Source organism: Camelus dromedarius, chromosome 29, assembly GCF_036321535.1.
Source record: "Camelus dromedarius isolate mCamDro1 chromosome 29, mCamDro1.pat, whole genome shotgun sequence".
Lineage (NCBI taxonomy): Eukaryota > Metazoa > Chordata > Mammalia > Artiodactyla > Camelidae > Camelus > Camelus dromedarius.
In genome coordinates, this window is record NC_087464.1 from 3,405,807 (window position 1) to 3,427,244 (window position 21,438).

At 39.9% G+C, this 21,438-nt stretch overlaps 1 protein-coding gene across 1 annotated transcript; it reads left to right on the plus strand.

Annotated features, from left to right (window-relative positions):
- Nucleotides 1-1,834: 1,834 nt before the first annotated feature.
- Nucleotides 1,835-3,504, plus strand: NDN (necdin, MAGE family member). Its single transcript, XM_010984210.3, has one exon. The coding sequence runs from the start codon at nucleotides 1,951-1,953 to the stop codon at nucleotides 2,926-2,928; it is 978 nt and encodes a 325-aa protein (XP_010982512.1). The 5' UTR covers nucleotides 1,835-1,950; the 3' UTR covers nucleotides 2,929-3,504.
- Nucleotides 3,505-21,438: the final 17,934 nt, after the last annotated feature.

The following is a 21,438-nucleotide window of genomic DNA, read 5'->3' on the forward strand; positions in this document are numbered from 1 at the left end:
TTAGAAAAAAAATCAACATCCAAATGAAACAAAAAAGAAAATCAGTGGGGATAAAATGCAAGAAATGAGGATTATTTTTAAGAAGAATGAGGGCAAAAATGGATTTGAAACTTTTTTTTTTAATTGAAGTATAGTTGATTTTACAATGCTGTGTTAGTTTCAGGTATATAGCAAAGTGATTGATATATACATATTTTTTCCAGATATTTCTCCATTATAGGTTATTACAAGATACTGAATATAGTTCCTTCTACTATTGAGCCATTGTTAACATAAATTTAAAAAGCCTAATATAACTGATACAACTCTGTAAGATGCATTTTAACAATATAAATCTATAAATTAAAGAAGAAGAAAATGATATACAGGAAAAATCCCAGCTGACACATAGCTGAGTGAACTGTAGGAATCTTTGTGAAGTAAGAAGTTAAGGAGTGTTCTTGGAGGGACTGGTGTGGGGAATGGTCCTCCTAAACATGATATAAGCCTGAAAATCCAAAGATAGAAAAACAGCATGGAAAACCCTTCAAAGTCAATCTCCCTGAGAAAAAAATAAAGTGAGAAATGAGAAAGGGGAATACAGCAAATAAAGAGAAGTTTCTAGAAATATCAAGACAATATTTTAAATATGTTTCGGGTTGCAAGTGACAATAACCAGACCCAAGAGGGCAACCGTAAGAAGATGCTGGCTTGAGGAAACCCAGGAAGGGCTGAAGGACCACACGGGCTCAGACCAAGGATGCTGATCAGCCTCAGGAACCTTGGATCCAGAGGTCCCCATGCCAATTCCTTTCTTCAGGGATTCTTCTTTGGGAGTGTCAGCTTTGTTTTTGCTCATTGCAGATCTGTTTTCTAAAATTAGAAACAACCACCATTAGATTAGCTCTCATGTCGCTAGTCACCTGAGAGGAATCTGCCATATACGATCCACCGGACCCATGTTAAAAAAAAAAAAAGTCTTGAGAAGGAGTTGGGTGTGGCTGCCAACATGGGACCAGTTTCTGTGAAACAGTAGGGGTGAGTTCACCTGTGAGAAGGTGAAGTTTTCACAAGAGCACAGAGTAGGGGTTGCAGCAGTCCTAAGGGGAAGGAGTGTCCTGGAGAAACAGGCGAGAAGAATCATATAAATTGGTGCTAATAAATAGGGCAATCTTTGTGTGATGGGATCCTGATGAAAATATAAAAATTGAATCAAAATTACCCAAGGGAAATAGAAAACCAAAATCAATGACCATGAAAAGACTAACAATGCCATTAGTATATTACCTCCAAGAAAGTTTTCTTTGCACATAGATTTACTACATTCTGCATTTCTCATTTATAACCCCTTTAATTTGGCAGGGAATCAATTTTTACTATTTCTCAGGACTCCAACCTCCAACATACTTTTCAAGAGTTTACACATCTTTGGCAACGCTGCTTCTTTTCTCAGTTCAAATTCTCACACTTGTCCGAAACCCGAGTTTACACACCAGCCGAGGCCTTTCTCTGGGACTCCTATCTAACTTGATTCTGGATAAACCCAATGGGACTTTTCCTAAGAAACTGGACCTCAGCATCTCAGAAGCTTAAGTTACCAGCTTTTCCCTTAAACTGGCTCCTGGCCAGTGCTCATCCATCTCAATTCCCTCCTCGCCAAGACTTCCTCCTCACGCCAACAAGAACGCCTGAGGGTCACCAACGCAGTATTCCAGTGGTGCCTCTCCCCTCTTTGGGGCCTCACCGCACCCCGACCCCGGCAGGCGCCCCGCCCCGCCCTCGGCTGCCCGGCCGGCGGCCCGCGGACGCGCAGGCGCACTAGTTGGTCCCGCCGCCGCCCCGCCCCGCCTGGCTACTGCGGAAGGCGCCGCGCGCAGCAACGCGCACTTCCTCTCCAGGAGTCCAGGGAGGGAGCGCACCCTCGAAGAGCTCCTGGACGCCGCGGCCCTGCCCTTGTCAGACGGAGCAGACATGTCCGAACAAAGTAAGGATGTGTGCGACCCCAGCTTTGCAGCCGAGGCCTCCAACTGCGAGGTGCACAGCATTCCTGGGGTCCCCGGGGGGCCCTCCCCGCCCGCGTCTCAGGCCGCGACCCTCGCAGGGCCAGAGAGCCCTCCGGTAGGCCCGCCCGACGCCCCTCTGGCCTCGCCGGCGCCCCAGGCCCCAAGCGAAGAGGGAGACCTGAAGGCCCTGCAGCAGGCCGCGGAGGAAGGCCGCGCCCACCAGGCCCCGAACGCGGCTCAGCCCGTCCCGGCCCCGCCGGCCCCGGCCCAGCTGGTGCAGAAGGCGCACGAGCTCATGTGGTACGTGCTGGTCAAGGACCAGAAGAGGATGATCATCTGGTTCCCAGACATGGTGAAGGATGTCATTGGCAGTTACAAGAAGTGGTGCCGAAGCATTCTTAGGCGCACCAGCCTCATCCTCGCCCGAGTGTTCGGGCTGCACCTGAGGCTGACCAGCCTGCACACGATGGAGTTCTCGCTGGTCAAGGCTCTGGAGCCGGAGGAGCTGGACAGGGTGGCTCTGAGCAACCGCATGCCGATGACAGGCCTCCTGCTGATGATCCTGAGCCTCATCTACGTGAAGGGTCGCGGCGCCCGAGAGAGTGCGGTCTGGAACGTGCTGCGCATCCTGGGGCTGAGGCCCTGGAAGAAGCACTCCACTTTCGGAGACGTGAGAAAGCTCATCACCGAGGAGTTCGTCCAGCAGAACTACCTGAAGTACCAGCGCGTCCCCCACGTAGAGCCGCCTGAGTATGAGTTCTTCTGGGGCTCCCGTGCCAGCCGCGAAATCACCAAGATGCAAATCATGGAGTTCCTGGCCAGGGTCTTTAAGAAAGACCCGCAAGCCTGGCCTTCCCGATACAGGGAAGCCCTGGAAGAGGCCAGGGCTCTGCGGGAGGCCAGTCCCACTGCCTACTGCCCCCGCAACAGTGTCTCCGAGGACTAGCAAAGTCTGGAGGCAGAGTCCTGGTTTCTGACCCTCCCCAGGGCGGTGGAGGGTGGGGGTGGGATGTTAGAGTGTTCAGGATTTACAGTGCAGTATTTCACGTGTAACTTTTAAGTTTTCAGTACAGTGCTTTTATACCTTTTAATGCAATGTTGTATTAATTTCCGTAATACGAGATAGTGTGTAGGATTTATGCATGTTTGTTTATAAGTAAGCTCGGTTGGTGCTTTCGCTTTTGTGCTACCTTTCTTGACTTTTTTGTACCAGAGACGTGCTAAACTTAACGAAGTACATTGAAAAGTTTTCCATCTTATTCTTTTATATGGGACGGATGATGGGAATGGGGATAGACTGGGAGTTTGGAAGAACTCACCAGGAAAGCTGGCCTAACCAAGAGACAAGTCAAGACCCCTCTTTGTGACCTTGCTGGGCACAGGGAACATCTGTGTGGAGCGTGGTGACGTGGACTGAAGCGGGCTCAGAGTGTGGGCACTTGGCACACTTCACTAAACACAAGTACAACCCCACCATGAGTAAACTCTAAAGAAAACATTAAAGATTCTTGTGATACAATCATTCATGGAAAAGTGTACTTTGTCTGGTTAACAAAGTAGTGTGGGTTGGGCGTGAGACATTTTACAGAATGTGCAGACAGAACTGTGTCGTTGAACAGGGTGGGGAAATCCCTACCCATCATGACTCACAACTGTGTGAAGTTTAGAGTTTTATTTTCCAAATGGAACTCATAGAGTTCATTTCAAAACTTTGACAAAGAGAGAAAAGTTTAACCCCCCCCCAAAAAAAAAGAAAGGGGTGGGGTCTTGATCACGTCAAACAGAAGTAATAACTTTATACTTAGAGTAATTTCCTTTGTTGCATTTTCTACATTTTATTAAAATTAATAGCTGTCTTTTGTGGGCGCTTAAAGAGAGGCGTTGTGTTAAACCCTTTACATGAATTTTCTCTTTTTATCTAATCCTCACAACAGCCTCATGAGGCAGGCACTTAACTCCATCTGCACCATGGAGGAAATACAGGAACAAAGCAGGTAATTAACTTTCCCTAGATCATAAAGGCTTGGTGAGAGGAGGGGAGGGGCTGGGCACTGGACCCAGACTGAGTCCAGAGCCTACACATTTCCCCACCTGCCTCCAACTGCCCCCCTACCTCCTGCCTTTTTGTTTCTGCCTTTTTAAAAATTCCGTGTTAGAGTCTGTACTTACAGCTCCCCACCCCCAACATACACAAACACACAAGGCTAGGGATTTTATTTTTCTAATGAATCCTCATATTAATCTTCTAGAGAAAGCAGTCACTTTATTTCAGAGAGATTAATGGACCCAGCCAAGGCATATTCTATCTTAGCAGTGAAGCCAAGATTTGCCACTTGGTCTTCCCTGAAGGACCCTTCTCTGGCTAGTGGTGCTGGAGGAGCACACAAGGGACACCTGGGAGAGGGAGGTGGGATTGGGGTGGGAAGGTCACCTGTCAGGTACCTGCAAGCCAGCAGCTCTGGAATTGTAATGGGCCACTAAGCAGTCCTTCAGAGCGTGGGATGGTTTGAGGGGTGGGGGTGTGAAGGGCAATGCTTGGAGTTACATCTCATTATAAAGCTTTCAGTCCTGCAAGGGGGGAGAGAGCAATGGGCCTTTCGTAAGACCAGAAATTCTTCAATCCAGAAGAGTGAGAGTGGCCATTTGGTCAAAATCAGACCCTTTTCTGGGGAAGATGGATAATGAGGATGGTTAATGACATCAGTTACATCACCCCAAAAAAGTCACCTGAGTGGGGAGGGTGTAGCTTCGTAAAAGAGTGCATACTTAGAACGCATGAGGTCCTGGGTTCAATCCCGAGAACCTCTGTTAAATAAATAAAAATAAATAAACCTAATTACTTACCCTCCAAAAAAATTTTTTAAAGAAGTAACCTGGGAGTTATATTTGGGTGAGGGGATTATAATCTGAGTTGGAAACTAGGATTCCAAAGCCGTAACAGCATTACTTAACAGGCAGAGGCTTAAAATGCTGAAGAAACCTCGGGTGTGCTGACTTGGAATCCCTTTTTGCAGATGTGCTGTGATGTCTCCGACGGCGGGTTGGGGGCATTTCTTCAGTAACTCAGGGAGGGGTGCCCTGGCTTTAATGCCATCTCTTACCCTGAGCCAAGGTGAACTCAGAAGTTTTAGAACTGTTTTAGAAAATTACCTCCCCCTCACCCAAAAACTTCCTGCAGAATCAAAAGAAATCTGCCCCTTTAAATTTAAAATTATGGGACTATCCGGGATGTTTCATGTCTGCAGCAGGAGCACAGCTGTCACCCCTGCCAGGGCAGGGTGCTGGACACTTTCTCAAACGCCCTAATTCTCCTTGCAGTGACTAAGTCCTGCACACTCCTTCATCAAACCCAGAGGTCACTGGGTGGGAGTCCCATCACTTCCCCATGCTTGTGTTTACTTTCCTCTCTGCCAGAAGAGACTGGAAATACCACTCCTAAGCTGCCGCGAGCTTACAGACACAGGCACGTCAGCCACAGAGGACCGAATCTTGCAAGAAGGACAGGATGGTGAGAAATGAGGAACTGACACCAGCAAGTTCTGTGGGCAGGGACACTCAGCTCCTGGGCAGACTTGGAGGCAGCCAAACCCAGAACAGGCTCTTCAGATGTGGACCAGAGCTAATTCACGACACCTTGTCCTGCAGGGACAGCAGCTAAGGGCACAGGGAAGGGACATTCATGTCTCTCTTAGATTATCATGCTGGGCTCAGTGGAAAGGTTGGAGGGTTTGTTAAATATTTTTCAAAGGGTTCATCTACAGGGTGCTTGGAGAGGTCATTCAGGAAGGGGTCTGCAGATCCTTGATAGTCCAGCCCAGGAAAGAAACACAGACTGCCGTACTGGGAAGAGGCTCCTAGTTCCCCGTAGCATCTCGACACTGTATTTGTCCTGCCAATTGGAACCTCACTTCTTAACAAACACCCACACGTATTTCACTGCAATTCACTTCATTTAATTAGAGTCACAGAGGGCGAAAAGGACCTTGGTAAACTTAATATGAAATATAATGCCACCACAGCAGAGGGTTTAGCTCAGTGATAGAGTACATGTTTAGCATGCACGAGGTCGTGGGTTCAATCACCAGTCCCTCCATAAACAAACAAACAAACAAACAAACCTAATTACCCCGAAAAAATCCATAGAAAAAATTTTAAAAATAATGCCACTTCATATAAGCTACTCTGAGTGGAAAATATATGGCTTTATTATAGTACCATCATTAGACGGGAAAGACATGGTTTAAATGAACTTGCCCTTATATGCAGTTAAGTATTTCCTCTGCTTGAAGTCGTCCATGGCCCCCTCCACTTGAGTTTTACCTGACCAACTCATGAACACCACTTCTGTTGGGAATGCTATCTGACCTTCAAAACACAGACAGCTTTCCCCCTAGGGTCATCTCCAGTCACCTCCCAAACTGTTCGTTCAGCATACACCTGCTGTTTACAAATAGGTTAAAGTTTGTCTCTCTCTTCCTGGGTTGTTAGATACGTAAAGACAAAAGCTGTATCTGTCAGTTTCACCACTTCCTTGATGCCCAACTTAGGGAGTGGCATATGCATGTTCTTGATAATTATTTGTTACATGAGTTAAGAAGCTCAAAATATTATAAAAGACCCACTCTACCACACAGCAAAAAGCAAAACCAAGCACAGCAAACAATGATCAACCACTCTAAAGTAGAGGAAACAAGAACTTGAAATTAGCGAAATAAAAAAATACAGAAAGATACTATAAACAATAATTTGTTTTTTTCAAGTTAGTTCTTTGAATACATCAAGAAAATGGGCAAATATCTAGCAGGTTTTTATTTATTTTACTTTTATTGAGATATAATTTTACTTTAATTGAGACATATAACGTTATCTTAGTTTTAAGTGTGCCACATCATGATTTGATCTATATATACATAGTGAAATAATTACCAAAGTAAGTTTAGTTAACATTTATTACCATGCATCATTACAACTTTTTTCATGTGATGAGAACTTTTAAGATCTACTCTCTTTGGAACCTTTAAATATACAATACAGTATTGTTAACTATAGTCACCATGAACCCATTTCATCCCCAAGACTTACTCATCTTAGTTGGAAGTTTGTACCTCTTAACAACCTTTGCCCATTTCATCCACCACCCAACCCCTGCGTTTGGCAATCACCAAACTGTTCTCTGTATCTATGAGTTCTGTTTTTTGTTTGTTTATTTATTTTAGATTCCACTTCTAAGTGAGATCATATAGCAATGTCTCATTTTTTTTTCACTTAGCACAATACCCTCGGCTTGTACTCATATCCATGTTGTCACCAATAGCAGGATTTCCCTTTTCATGACTGAATAATATTCCTGTGTGTGTGTGTGTGTGTGCGTGCATGCGTGCATGTGTGTGTGTATACCGTGTTATCTTTATCCATTCATTCACCATGGACATTTAGGTTATTTCCAAGTCTTGACTTCTGTAAAATAATGCTGAATGAACAAGTGATTACAGATACCTTTTTGAGATAGTGACTTAATTTCTTTCAGATAAATGCTCAGAAATGGAGTTCTTGGATCACATAACAGTTCCATTTTTTCGTTTTTTTAGGTATTTCCAAACTGTTTTCCATCATGGTGTACCAATTCACTCTGCCACCATCAGTGCACAAAGTTTCCCTGCCCAGTACTTAATATTTCTTGTCTTTTTGATGATAGCCATTCTATTCTAATAAGTGTAAGATTTTATTTGTTTTTAAGGAGAAAGGACAAATAAATTACTCCTTACTAGGTAAATGAACAAAGGACACAAACAGTTCAGTGCTCCAAAGGTGACATGAGTACTAAGAACAAAAATGAAAAAAAATCCAACCACACAGTATTAAATCAAGATACTTTTGTATGCTAAGTGATCAAAAGTGTAATAAAAGTCAATATCCTGCACTATCAAGGAGTATTAGAAATTGGCGTTCTAATACCCTGCTAGAGCTATATAAATAACTACTGTGACCCTTGAACAACTGCGGAGGACATTAGGGCATTAACAGTGCTGACCCGGCCACATTCCACTGGAGAATAAATTAACAGTTACCCTCCATTTCCCCGGTTCCCCATTTGCACATTCAACCAACCACAGATCCTGCAGTACACATTTCAAATCTGCCTGCAAGAGGACCTACCCAGTTCAAACCTGTGCTGTTCGAGCCAACTGTACATGCCTTCCTATGCAGTGATATATAATGTATTTTGAGCACCTAATGTGTTGCAGTTGCAGTGCTAGGAGTTAGGGATGCAATAGGGAACAGACTGGGCATTGTCCAGTGCTCACAGAGCCTTCAGTGCATTGAAAGAAGCAGGTGAATAATAAGAATTATGCTTCAGCCCAGTGGGTACCAGTCCCAGAGGAGTCTGGAGCCTAAAGGGGCTCAAACCGGTGCATCCAACTCAGACTTTTTTAGAGGGGTGAAATATAAACGTATCTGTAGGATGAGAAGGAATTAGCAATGTGAAAGTGGTTTGGAGAGGGTAGACATGGGAAAAGAGTTTATTTGTGATGAGGAACTGCTGTGTGAAGACACACTCACAAGCATGTGGGACTATAAAAAGTTTCCGGAAATTTACTAAAGAGGAGACAGAAAATAAATTTCAGAATGGGCTAGAGGCTAGAGCATCAGACAAAGAGAAGGAAAATACCATGCTGAAGATGCAGTTGATGCCCTGAAAATGTGAGTCATTTAAATCACACCACGAAGCAGCAGCTTTAGAAGGAACTGTGCTGAAAGACAGCCTTCTTTTGAATGAGCATCTTTTATTTTTTTCTGATTGCTCATACCTTCCTTATCTCTTAATTTGTCCTATTATTCTTTGTTTCACTAAGTGGTTTGGAACTCTTTTAACTGTATTATGCATTTTCCCATATCTAATATTTCATGTGTCCCCTTATTAGCTACATACACACACACACACACACACACACACACACACACACACAAATAGCAAACCACAGCATTTGCTATTTGATTCATAAATTCATTTGCTTATACACTTACTCAACAGAGACTTGTGGTTCTTCAACCATAAGGCTGCACTGCGCTGGGTACTGGGTACACATTAGCGAATCAGACAAAAAGCAGCCCCTGACCTCAAGGAGTTTGCTGAGACTCACAGTGCTGATAGATACAATAAAAAGGTAAACAAACAAATGAACCATTAAATACAAAATACACATTTGGATAAAGAAATGAAAAAAAATGGCTTGGTTAGAATGATAAGGAATGGTGGGGGAGATCTGCTGAGGTAAGAGGCTCAGGAAAGTTTGGTCTGAAAAGGTAAATTTTCAGCTGATGCTTGAAGGATTAGCCAAGATCTAGCAAAAACAGCAGAGGGAACGTGAATCCAGGCAGAAAAAACAAGCATGTGTGAAGACCGAGAGTTGATCAGGTGGACTGCGTGGCTTCCTTTACGGCCAGACACAGCGCCATAGGTGAGCAGGGCCACGTGCAATGTCTGATACCCTTCTAGTCTGTCTGTCTCCATAATGGAGGCAGCACAAGCTAAAACTGTGATTTCTCAGCCTGTCAATATGTTCCCATCAAGAGATATAAGAAAAAGTCTGCCTGTGCTTTCCCTCCGAGCATCCTTTACTCCTTCTAAGAACATCGAAGGGATAGCAGGAGTGGCCGCAGCTCCCATGATGACAAGAATGAAAAGAGACGCATCACAGAGACGTCGAGCCTGATGTCTTCAGACTGCTGAGTAAATATCAGTAGCCACCTGCTTATCTCTGTGTTTCTCTCCCCTCCACCCAGACTAACTGAGATGAGTTGACAGAGCACTGTGAAAGTTTAAGGCGCTCGGTGTGATTTGATACACTGATATAGTGCAAAATGGTTACCACTGTCGCATGAGCTAAGGCCTCTTTCATATCACATAAGTACAATTTTGTTGTGTGTGTGAGAACATTTAAGAGCTACAGCCTTAGCGATTTTTCAAGTATGTAATACAGTATTATTGATTACAATCACCATGCCGTGTATTAGACCCCCAGAACTTACTCATCTTTTAAAAAGAATTTTTGGGGAGGATTATAATTAGAAATGACTGACTGACTGACTGACTGATTGACTGACTGACTGACTCACCGATCGATCGATCGATCTATCTATCTATCTAATTATTTATTTAAATGGAGGATTGAACCCAGGATCTTGTGTATGCTAAGCATGCCCTCTACCCACTGAAATATATCCTACCCTCCTCATTTATCTTATAATTGGAAATTTGTACACTTTGACCAACATCTCTCCATCAGCCTTACTCCCACCCCAGCCTCTGGTAAGCAACCACTCTACTCTGTTTCTATGAGTTTGTCTTCTTACTAGATTCTATGTATAAATCGTATCATGCAATATGTGTCTTTTGCTACCTGACTTAATTCACTTAGCCTAATACCTTCAAGTTTCATCCACGTTGTTGCAAATGGCAAGATTCTCTTCCTTCTCATGACTGAATAATATTCCAGTGTGTGTGTGTGTGTATGTATCTTTATGAATGAATGAGGAAGGTGTGGTATATTTAATTTTTTCAAAGCCAGTTTATTTTTGAGTCAGTGTTGTCATTTGATTAAGAAATCATGCTAATAATTGTGATGCATACTAGGGACTAAATCATCTTTAGTTAGGACAGAGCAGGGGCATCAGCCTGGCTTTTACAGGCAATGGCACATTAGCAAATCATATTAAAGAGTAAATAGAAAACACTGAAGAGTTTGGGACTAATGCAATTATGTTTTTAGCATAGTACTCTATTATATTCCAAATGATTTGATATGAGTAAGGGTCAAAACTGGGATTCTGTTAAGAGATGAAGATGATGTAGAAGAAGATGAAGTGTGTTTTTTTTGGGACACGGGAGTGAAGATATCTTTTCAAGAGTGAACAGTAGTGTGGTTTAATGAGATAAGGGAGGAAGGACAAGTTTTGGGTGAAAATCACCAAAAGCTTGTACATGAGGACGCTATGAAAAATCCTAAGAAAGATATGAGAGAGACAATAAAAATGCATAACTTAAGAGAATGAATTACTGCCCTGCATTAGAGCAATATATTTATCAGAGAAAACGTGTAAGGGGTAATGAGGAGTGTGTGTCCATGATTGTATTCTGGGAAGTGGAAATATTTCCATATCTAGTATTGAAGGAAGATCTGGTTGAAATGACTCAAAAGGGTAGTTAGATGAGAGATGGAAAAATAAACTTAGAGCAAATCGGATCATATAAATTAAAATAGCAGCATTCTGAGCTGGAGGAATTGGCCAGTGGTGTAAAATTCTGCTGCAGTATCACAACCATTAGAGTGTGTGTGTTGGTCGGAGGAGGGGGGTGCTGTCACATTAGTAGGGCTAATGATGGTTAGGGATAAGATAAAGATGATTAAGGCAGAGGCATAATGAGAGGTGCATTATCTCAGGTGAGAGATAATGGTGATCTTAACCAGGGAGTGAGTAATAAAGATGAAGATCAATGGGAAAAGTCAATAAATACGTGGAGATGAATTTGAAAGGAGGTGATGATTGATTAAATGCTAGAAATAAGGACAGACAAGAGTTGAGGAGGACGGCCAGGTTTCTGCCATGCACAACAGTTCGAGTAACACCTATTATTGGGTTTGGGAGCAAAGGAAAAGCAGGTTCCTGTGGAAAGATGCTGACTCTGGCTTTAGACATGTTGAGTTGGATGTGACTGTGAGACATCTAAACAGAGACACCCATTTGACTGGGGAGAAATTCATAAGAGAGGAAATGGAGGTGTAGGTTAAGGTTTCATGAACTCGTGAGTGGGAGTGAAGATGTTGCTGAGGGAGTGTGTATGGACTTGGAAAGGCACCCTGTGCTTTTCCTGAGCAGCTCAGGCAGGAAGTCCACTGTTCAGGTCACTCAGACACTAACACTAGTCTCCTCAGGCTTACGTGCTTTTCTAGTTCCTAAAGGCAGTGGAGTTTGGGAACATTAGAGGAGGAGGGGGAAGAGGTGCAGGATGAAGCATGGCAGAGAACAAATATTAAATGCACAAGCAGAGAGAGAACTCTTATAATACAAATAAACAGTGGACAGAGATTAGAAATAAAGCAAAACCTAATGAATACGGTTTTTAGAGATACCAAGGGAAGATGAGGATGACCGGTAGTATGAAAATCAGTTGAGCTGTGAAGTAATAAAATGACGTGCACTGAACTTACTAATAAGTAGACCGTTATCCTCTAATTAAGAGGAATTTCAATGGAATAGGTGTTAGGGAATTAAGAATTGAGCATGTTGGACCTAGAGATGACCATACTAAGTGAAGTAAGTCAGAAAAAGAAAGACAAATATCATATGATGTCACTTATATGAGAAATCTAAAAAAATGAACTTATTTACAAAACAGAAATATACTCACAGACATAGAGAACAAATTTATGGTTACCAGGGGGAAAGGGGTGGGGAGGGATAAATTAGGAATCTGGGATTAGCAGATACAGACTACTATATATAAAATAGATAAACAACAAGGTCCTACTATAAAGCACAAGGAACTATATTCAATATTTTGTAATAACCTATAATGAATAAGGATATGAAAAATACTATATCTATATATAGATATAGATATACATATACATATACATATATATACACACACATATAGATAGATAGATAGATAAGCTGATCACAATGTTTACACCAGAAACTAACACAGCATTGTAACTGAAATATACTTCAATAAAAAAAAAAGGATTGAGTATGTCAGTGTGAACAACTTGAACATATTCCACTGTTGTTGGAATGAAACCAGTGTTGAGGGCATGGAGAGACAGACATCACAAGTGGGGTTACCAGCCTTAAACAAAATCAGGAGTACATTCTCTGTAGGGATGAGACAGAAAGATAAAATGACTGATTAGGTGTAAGCGCATGTGTGTATGTGGCAGGAAGTTGATGGTGCTCAGAGGAGTGGTGAGGGAAGTAAAAATTCAGGACAGACAAGGGAAGTGGAAAGGAACATAATCCCAGCAGTGTCCTATAGGATGGAGAAGACTGAATTCTTTTCGGGAGTGCCTGCCAGGGCAGACTCCAGCAGATCTTAGCAAATTTAATTTATCAATATATAACAAGAATAGTACACCGAGTTTATTACTTATTCCAGGAATGCAAAGTTGCTTCAATATTCAAAAGTCAATCATCATAATTCACCATATTCACAGTCTTAAGAAGAAAAATCACAAGATCATATAAATCCATACAGAAAAAGAAGTTAACAAAATTCAACTCCCATTCATGATAAACATTCTCAGCAAACTAGGCTTAAAAAGGGAATCATCAACCTGAAAAAGACCGTAAACAAATAAATTAACAAACAAACAGAAAACCTGGCTACAGTTAACATTAGGTATTGTTTAATGGCAGAAGACTGAATGCTTCCCTGGAAGATCAGGTTCAAGAGGAAGATGCCCTCTCTCATCACTCATTTTCAAATTGGTGGTCAAAGTCCTAACCAGTTCAACAGAATGAGAAAAGATACAAATGCTTAGAGATTGACAATGAAGAAATAAAGCTGCTTCTATCTGCAGATTACGATTGACTATTTAGAATCCACCCCAGATATCTACTGACAAGTATATATAGAATAGATAAACAAGATTATACTGTGTGGCACAGGGAAATATATACAAGATCTCGTGGTAGCTCACGGTGAAAAAGAATGAGACAATGAATATATGTATGTTCATGTAGAACTGAAAAATTGTGCTCTACACTGGAAATTGACACAACATTGTAACCTGATTATAACTCAATAGAATAAAATTTTAAAAAAATGTCTTCTAGAATGAATAAGCAAGTTTAGTAAGGTCACAAGATACAAGGTGAAAACACACAACCAATTAGATTTCTAAATACTCATAATTAACAATTAGAAACTGAAATTTAAAATTCGGTGCATTTGTAGGGGCTCAAAAATAGGTATAAACCTAAAAATAAACATGTATGGGATCTGTATGTTGAAACATATAAAACATTGATTAAAAAAAAAAAGACCTAAATGAATGAAAAGCAACACCATGGTTATAAGATCAGAAGACACTGCATAGTAACTAGAGAAAATCCATCTATAGGCTAAACACAATTCCTATCAAAACCCCAGAAGTTTGCCTAGAATGTCCTGGTTTTAGCACGGAAATTTCTACTCCACAAGAGGCCCCTATGTGGGATATGATTTGGGCTATGAGGGGAAAAATTTGGGGGGAAAAAAACCCCTACAGAATCCACACAGCAGCCACAAAATAGAGGCTGGGTGCATTTTACTATCAAGTAGATACAGCATGGGCAAGAGGGTAGAACTCAGTGGTAGAGCACATGCTTAGCATGCATGAGGTCCTGGGTTCAATCCCCGGTGCCTCCATCAAATAAATAAATAGATAAATAAATAAACAAACAAACAAATAAATAAATCACCCCTTCCAAAAAAACCCAAAAACAAACCAAAAAATTTTTGATTAAAGTAGGTACAGCATGTATTATCTGTGTCTCCACATTTCACAGTCCCTGTCACTGCTGTGTTTTTGCTTTTCTCCCTGACCAGGAATATTACCAACTAGGATTTGCAGTTCACACTAATGGGTCATCTCTTGCAGCATGACTTCAAGTGTTGTGGTTTAAACATGCTTCTCCGGCACGTTGTAATCTGGAGTGTTAGTTCATATTCGATTTTACCTATTGATTAATGGTTCTGCTTTGCATCCATTTAGTACGAGTACACTTTTTACCTTTATGAATACCCGTGACCATGTTTTCTAAGAACTCTGAGAGTGAAAATGAGAGCAATCGCAGCGCACAAGCTAGCATGGTCCCAGACTTCACTGAATAGGAGGCTAAATGACTGGGTTATTTTAATGACACCTGAAGGGCACATGCAAACGGGTTAGGAAGATCAATGAACAAAACAGAGTGTGTTACACAATGCACAGAACAGAGTGTAGGGTTGGACATAGTAAGGAAGGTGGAGTGATCCATATTAACTTGCTGGGGCTGCTGTCACAAAGTACTGTAGACTGGGGGCTTAAACCACAGAAATCTATGTTCTCACAGTTCTGGAGGCTGGAAATCTGAGACCAAGGTGTCAGCAGGGTTGGGTCTTTCTCGGGGCTGGGAAGGAAGACCTCGCTTCTTGTCTCATAGCTGGCTGTCTTCTGAGTCTTTACACTGCCTTCCCTTTGTATGGAGACTGGGTCTCACAAGTTGGGGATGAGACAAACAAGTGCTCCTAAAAGGATCAAAAGCTCTCTCTCTCTCTCTCTGTGTCTCTCTCTCCCTACCTAGATTCCAATGCTCAGCTGAAAATAGTAGCCACTGAATTAGCATGGGTATACCACACACACAAAAAAACCTCACTGTCGATGCACTTTCTTGATTGCTCTCAGAAACTAAGTTACATTCCCTGACTTGAGTGCTGCAAATAAAATGTCCTTTGGGCAAACAGAAGGGGGAAATTCTGATAAGGAATGTTATCGGTCCCTCAACTTGTAAAGCTGTTTCTCTCAGGTCTTATCAACATCAGGCTTTCCACATCATATCAAGTGATGCATAGAATCATGGCAACCACAACAGAAAAAAATGCACTCCCAGCACTTCAGTATTTTGAGTTTTAAAACGGAGCTTCAAATTAGCATTTTGGTTTCTATGAAAAAAAATTTTTTTAGCTGGGAGGTAATTAGGTTTATTTATTTATTTGTTTATTTAGTGGAGGAACTGAGGATTGAACCCTGGCCCTCGGGCATGCTAACCATGCACTCTACCACTGAGCTACACCCTCCCACCCACTATGAAAATTTTAACTGAGCCACAGAAAACATAAAACAGAAGATTATTGATATCTCGTCCAATTCCAAACTAGACTTTGCTCATATATCAGCATGTTTGGCAGACGGAGCAAATGTAAATTTGGCAAATCTCATTCAGTCTACGTGTGTCTTGCCAAAGAAAATGAAATGGAAAGATCTTCCTTGCTAAATGCCCCACACAGCTTTCACACAGCATTGTTAAAATGGGGCATCATAGGCTTACCTGGGACTTTGAGAGTTTTCATAAAGAAAGATTTGGTCACTTTTCAGTTTTCTGAAAATGTGTGGAAACACTAATGATATGAGTAGCTTTACAGAAATTGAAGGAAATTGTCCCCGTGGACACAAACTGGCTTTCATTGTTTTCAGTCATCAAAAAGATATCAAAACGTTGGCTTGCCTTTAAATTATATTTTCAATCTGTGGGAGAAGAAAGATCTTGTCTCATTTGGAAATACAATGTGAATGAGAATGAAAAAAAGAGAACAGTAAAACAGAAACGTATATGCTTTTTCCCAGAACTGCCAATGATCTTTGAAGAGGCCCTAAGGAGCCTAGAAAAAGATGAACTGATTGTATTTTAATTACCTGACGCTATGTTTGGTTGCAACAAAAACTGATACAGCTTTTTTTTTTTTTTTAGTGGGGGGAGACTGTTGCAGAACTAAAAAACAAAACAAAAAAAGATCATTGACACAACATTGTAAACTGACTATTACTCAATTAAAAAATGTAAAAAAAAAAAAAAAAAGATCAGTGGAAAAAGATAGCCAGTAAAACTGGACTCTCTCAATTTCTCTTTTAAAATTGTAACTAATTTGGAATAAAACTTTGATTTCATAAGTTCAAGTTACCTCTGTGCCTTGATACCGATTTCCCTGAGAAAGTGGACTAACTTATGATAAGATCCAGTGCACTTTGGAGTGCTCACAAATCATGGACCTTTCAGATTTGTGAACCTACATGATGAGTTTAATAGAAGCAAAAGGTACAGGTGACAAACAGCTAATTTATCAAAATCAGCATGCAGATACAAAGTACATTGTGTTTTGAACACTTTTTCAAAGGAAACATTTTTTTGAAAGCTGGAAACTTAATTCCTACAGATCTGAAAATCTACTTTTGCTGATAAGTAAAACCAGAAGTATTCTATGTGCAGAAGTGTTTGCTGAGAAAACATTTAGCTCGGTGTCATCACATTGGGCTTTCGCAAGGAATCAGTGTCATGTGGAGTCAAGCACAGATCCACGAGTCAAAGCAAACTATATGTTTGTGCTCAGACTTATCACTATGTAAAAAACACCGCTTATCATGAAAGCTACCAGCTGGGTAGAGAAGTGTTATTGGAAGAGGAAACAGAAGAAGTAAAAATATCCAGTGTATCGTGGGACAGAAATAATTACCTCATTGTTATTTTCAAATTAAATGTCTGAATATCCTCCATCCTTTTGAATTTATATTCCCCTAAAGTTCTTACATTTATGCATCTTAAGATTAACGAAAATATAGCCTACAATATTTAAATATGCAGTCAACAGTCAAATAAATTGCTGTAGCAGAGGGCAGAAACACAAAATTTTGTTACATTTTCTCACAAATATTTACTTATTTAATAGTTTAATTATTAATTACTACTAATTGCCACTGTTAACTAGTCCTATTATTTATTTTGTTTAAAAATATCATTTATGGAACATAAAAGTAAATGAACAAGATAATATGATTTCAAAATAATATAGGATAATATACCACATAATTTTAATACACAAATAAACCCCTATTTTCATGTTACATTTAATTAATAACACTGGTGTATGATTATTTACTATAGATTATGCTATTATAATTTATTTGTCTGGTATGACTGTGTCCTGGCTTGACTCTCTAAGAGGTGGTCACCTTAGATATAGACAAACCGATTCTAAAATTTATATTGAGAAGCCAAAGAGCTAGAACAGTTAAAACGATTTTGTAAAAGATGAATAAAGTTGGAGGAATGTCTCTACCCAGTTTTAAGACTTAATACGTAACTCTGCAATCAGTGTAACAACAGAGTCACCACAAGTAACAGCCAACTGATTTCAGACGAAGATGCAAAAGCAAGTCAGTGGAGGAAGGACAGCCTTTTCAACAAATGATGTTGGAGCATCAGGCATGTACATGAAAAAACAAAGAAAACCCCCACAGACCTCAATATAAATCTCACACCATATACAAAATTTAACTCTAAATGAATTATAGATCTAAATGTGAAATGTAAATCTCTAAAAACTTCTAGAAGAAAATATAGGGGGGGAATTCTTCATGACCCAGTGATAGAGGAAGACACCAAAAGCATGACCCACAGAAGAAAGGACTGATAAACTGGATCTCATAAAGATCGAAAACTGTTGTTGTTTTTGTTGTTTTTTGAAAGAAACTGTTAAGAGAAGTAAAAACAGCAAGCCACAGACTGGAGAATTTTCACGAACCATATGCCCCAAAAAAGGATTTGTGTTGGAAAAATATAAAGAACTCTCTAAACTCAACATTATGAAAACAGACAATCTGATTAGAAAATGTTCAGAGACAGAAGCAGATACTTAACTGAAGTGGACATATGGATGGCAAATTAGCACATGAGGAGATGGTCAATACCATTAGCCATTAGGGAAATGTAAATTAAAGCCTCGGTGAGGCTCCACTACACACAAGTCAGAATGGCTGGAAGAAAATGTACTGTCAATACCCAGGAGAGGCTGTTGACAACTGGGACTCTCACACATTGCTGGTGGAAATGTAAATTTGTACAGCCATTCTGCAAAATGGTTTTGGAGTTTCTTATAACATTAAACATACACTTACCATAAGACCTAACAATTTTCCCACTCCTGAGCAATTACTCTACAGAAATGACAGCATATATATGCATTTAAAAAAAAAAAACAGGTACACTAATTCTTACACCGGCTTTCTTTTGCAATAACCTACAACTGGAATCAATCTACACGCCCTTCAACCAGTAAATGTGGAGATCATAGTACGTATATACAAATACATATTACTTGGTAATAAAAGGGAACTGAATATTGTTATACACAGAAATTTGGATGGCCCCTAAAGGTGTTATACTAAGTCCAAAAAGCCGATCTCAAAAGGTTACATTCTGTATGATTCCAAATTTACATTTTTTAAATGATGGAATTATAGTGATAGATAATAGATAAGTGACCACCACGGTTAGTGGGAAGATGTGACAATAAAGGGTTAACATGAAAGAATTTATTTGTTATGATGGAACAGTTCTGTGTCCTGATTATGTTGATGGGTACACAAATCTATATCTGTAATAAAAGTGTTTTTTTTAACATTTTTTATTGATTTATAATCATCTTACAATGTTGTGTCAAATTCCAGTGTAGAGCACAATTTTTCAGTTATGCATGAACATATATATATATATATATATATATATATATATATATATATATATACACATGAACATATATATATATACATATATATATTCATTGTCACATTTTTTTTCTTTGTGAGCTACCATAAGATCTTGTATATATTTCCCTGTGTGACACAGTATAATCTTGTTTATCTATTCTACATTTTGAAGTCCCAGTCTATCCCTTCCCACCCCCCCCATCCCCTTGGCAACCACAAGTTTGTTTTCTATGTCTATGAGTCTGTTTCTGTTTTGTATTTATGCTTTGTTTGTTTGTTTGTTTTTAGATTCCATGTATGAGCAATCTCATGTGATATTTTTCTTTCTCTTTCTGGCTTACTTCATTTAGAATGACATTCTCCAGGAGCATCCATGTTGCTGCAAATGGTGTTATGTTGTCAGTTTTTATGGCTGAATAGTATTCCATTGTATAAATATACCACATCTTCTTTATCCAGTTATCCATTGATGGACATTTAGGCTGTTTCCATGTCTTGGCTATTGTAAATAGTGCTGCTATGAACATTGGGGTGCAGGTGTCATTTTGAAGTAGGGTTCCTGCTGGATATATGCCCAGGAGTGGGAATCCTGGGTCATATGGTAAGTCTATTCCTAGTCTTTTGAGGACTCTCCATACTGTTTTCCACAGTGGCTGCACCAAACTGCATTCCCAAAAGCAGTGTAGGAGGGTTCCCTTTTCTCCACAGCCTCTCCAGCATTTGTCATTTGTGGATTTTTGAATGGTGGCCATTCTGACTGGTGTGAGGTGATACCTCATTGTAGTTTTGCTTTGCATTTCTCTGACAATTAGTGATATTGAGCATTTTTTCATGTGCCTATTGATGAAGAATATACAATGGAATAAAGACAATCTCTTCAGCAAATGGTATTGGGAAAACTGGACAGCAGCATGTAAAGCAATGAAGCTAGAACACTCCCTTACACCATACACAAAAATCAACTCCAAATGGATTAAAGACTTAAACATAAGACAAGATACTATAAACCTCCTAGAAGAAAATATAGGCAAAACATTATCTCACATACATCTCAAAAATGTTCTCCTAGAACAGTCTACTCAAGCAATAGAAATAAAAGCAAGAATAAACAAATGGGACCTAATGAAACTTACAAGCTTCTGCACAGCAAAGGAAACCATAAGTAAAACAAAAAGACAACCTACGGAATGGGAGAAAATTTTTGCAAATGAAACCGACAAAGGCTTGATCTCCATAATATATGAGCAGCTCATATGACTTAATAAGAAAAAAACAAACAACCCAATCCAAAAATGGGCAGAAGACCTAAACAAGCAATTCTCCAAAGAAGAAATACAAATGTAATAAAAGTTTATAGAATTATACACTCCCTTAAAAAATGAGTACATTTCGGAATTGGGTAAATCCAAACAAATTTTCTCGTCCATGTGTAGTATTTCAACAATGTTAATTTCCTAATTTTGATTATCCTACTTAGGTTATGTAAGTTGGTATCACTGCAGGAAGATGGATGAAGGGGACATTGCAATTCTCTGTACTATTTTAAAGAACTTCCTTGTGAGCCAAAAATTATTTTAAAATGAAAAGTAAAAATAAATGAATGCTAGTAGCAATACTGAGAAAGAACAATTTTTTAGAATGGCTTAAGAAAACTGTGGTATCCATCCTTTTGACATTCAGTGTGCCTCATAATGTGAGGAAACAAAAATCCAAAATTCTTAGAAAAATCAGATTGGAAGGATAAAAGGGTAAAGTATGACACTTAAATAAGGCTGTAAAACCATCAAAGTCCACATGATATGATAGTATAGTAATGAAGTTGACAGTAATGGATAATACTTACAAAGCAATTGATATGTAACTCATACAACAAGCTAAGAGCATGTATTTCTTTATTACCATTTTATAGATAAGGAAACTGAGACACACAGATATTCATTCATATACCCTTGACTGCAGGACTAGTTAATGACCTCAATAGGACTTTCACCCAAAGTGGTCTGACCCTAGAATCTGTAATATGAACAAGTGTGTAATACAAAATTCCTGAAGGTACAGAGAACATAATCACAACAGATGAAAATAGCTACTCTCAGCATTTTGATGTGTTCTTTTCCAGATGTGTGCCCTTTTATTTACTTATTGGTTCATCAAAAAATAAAATATTAACT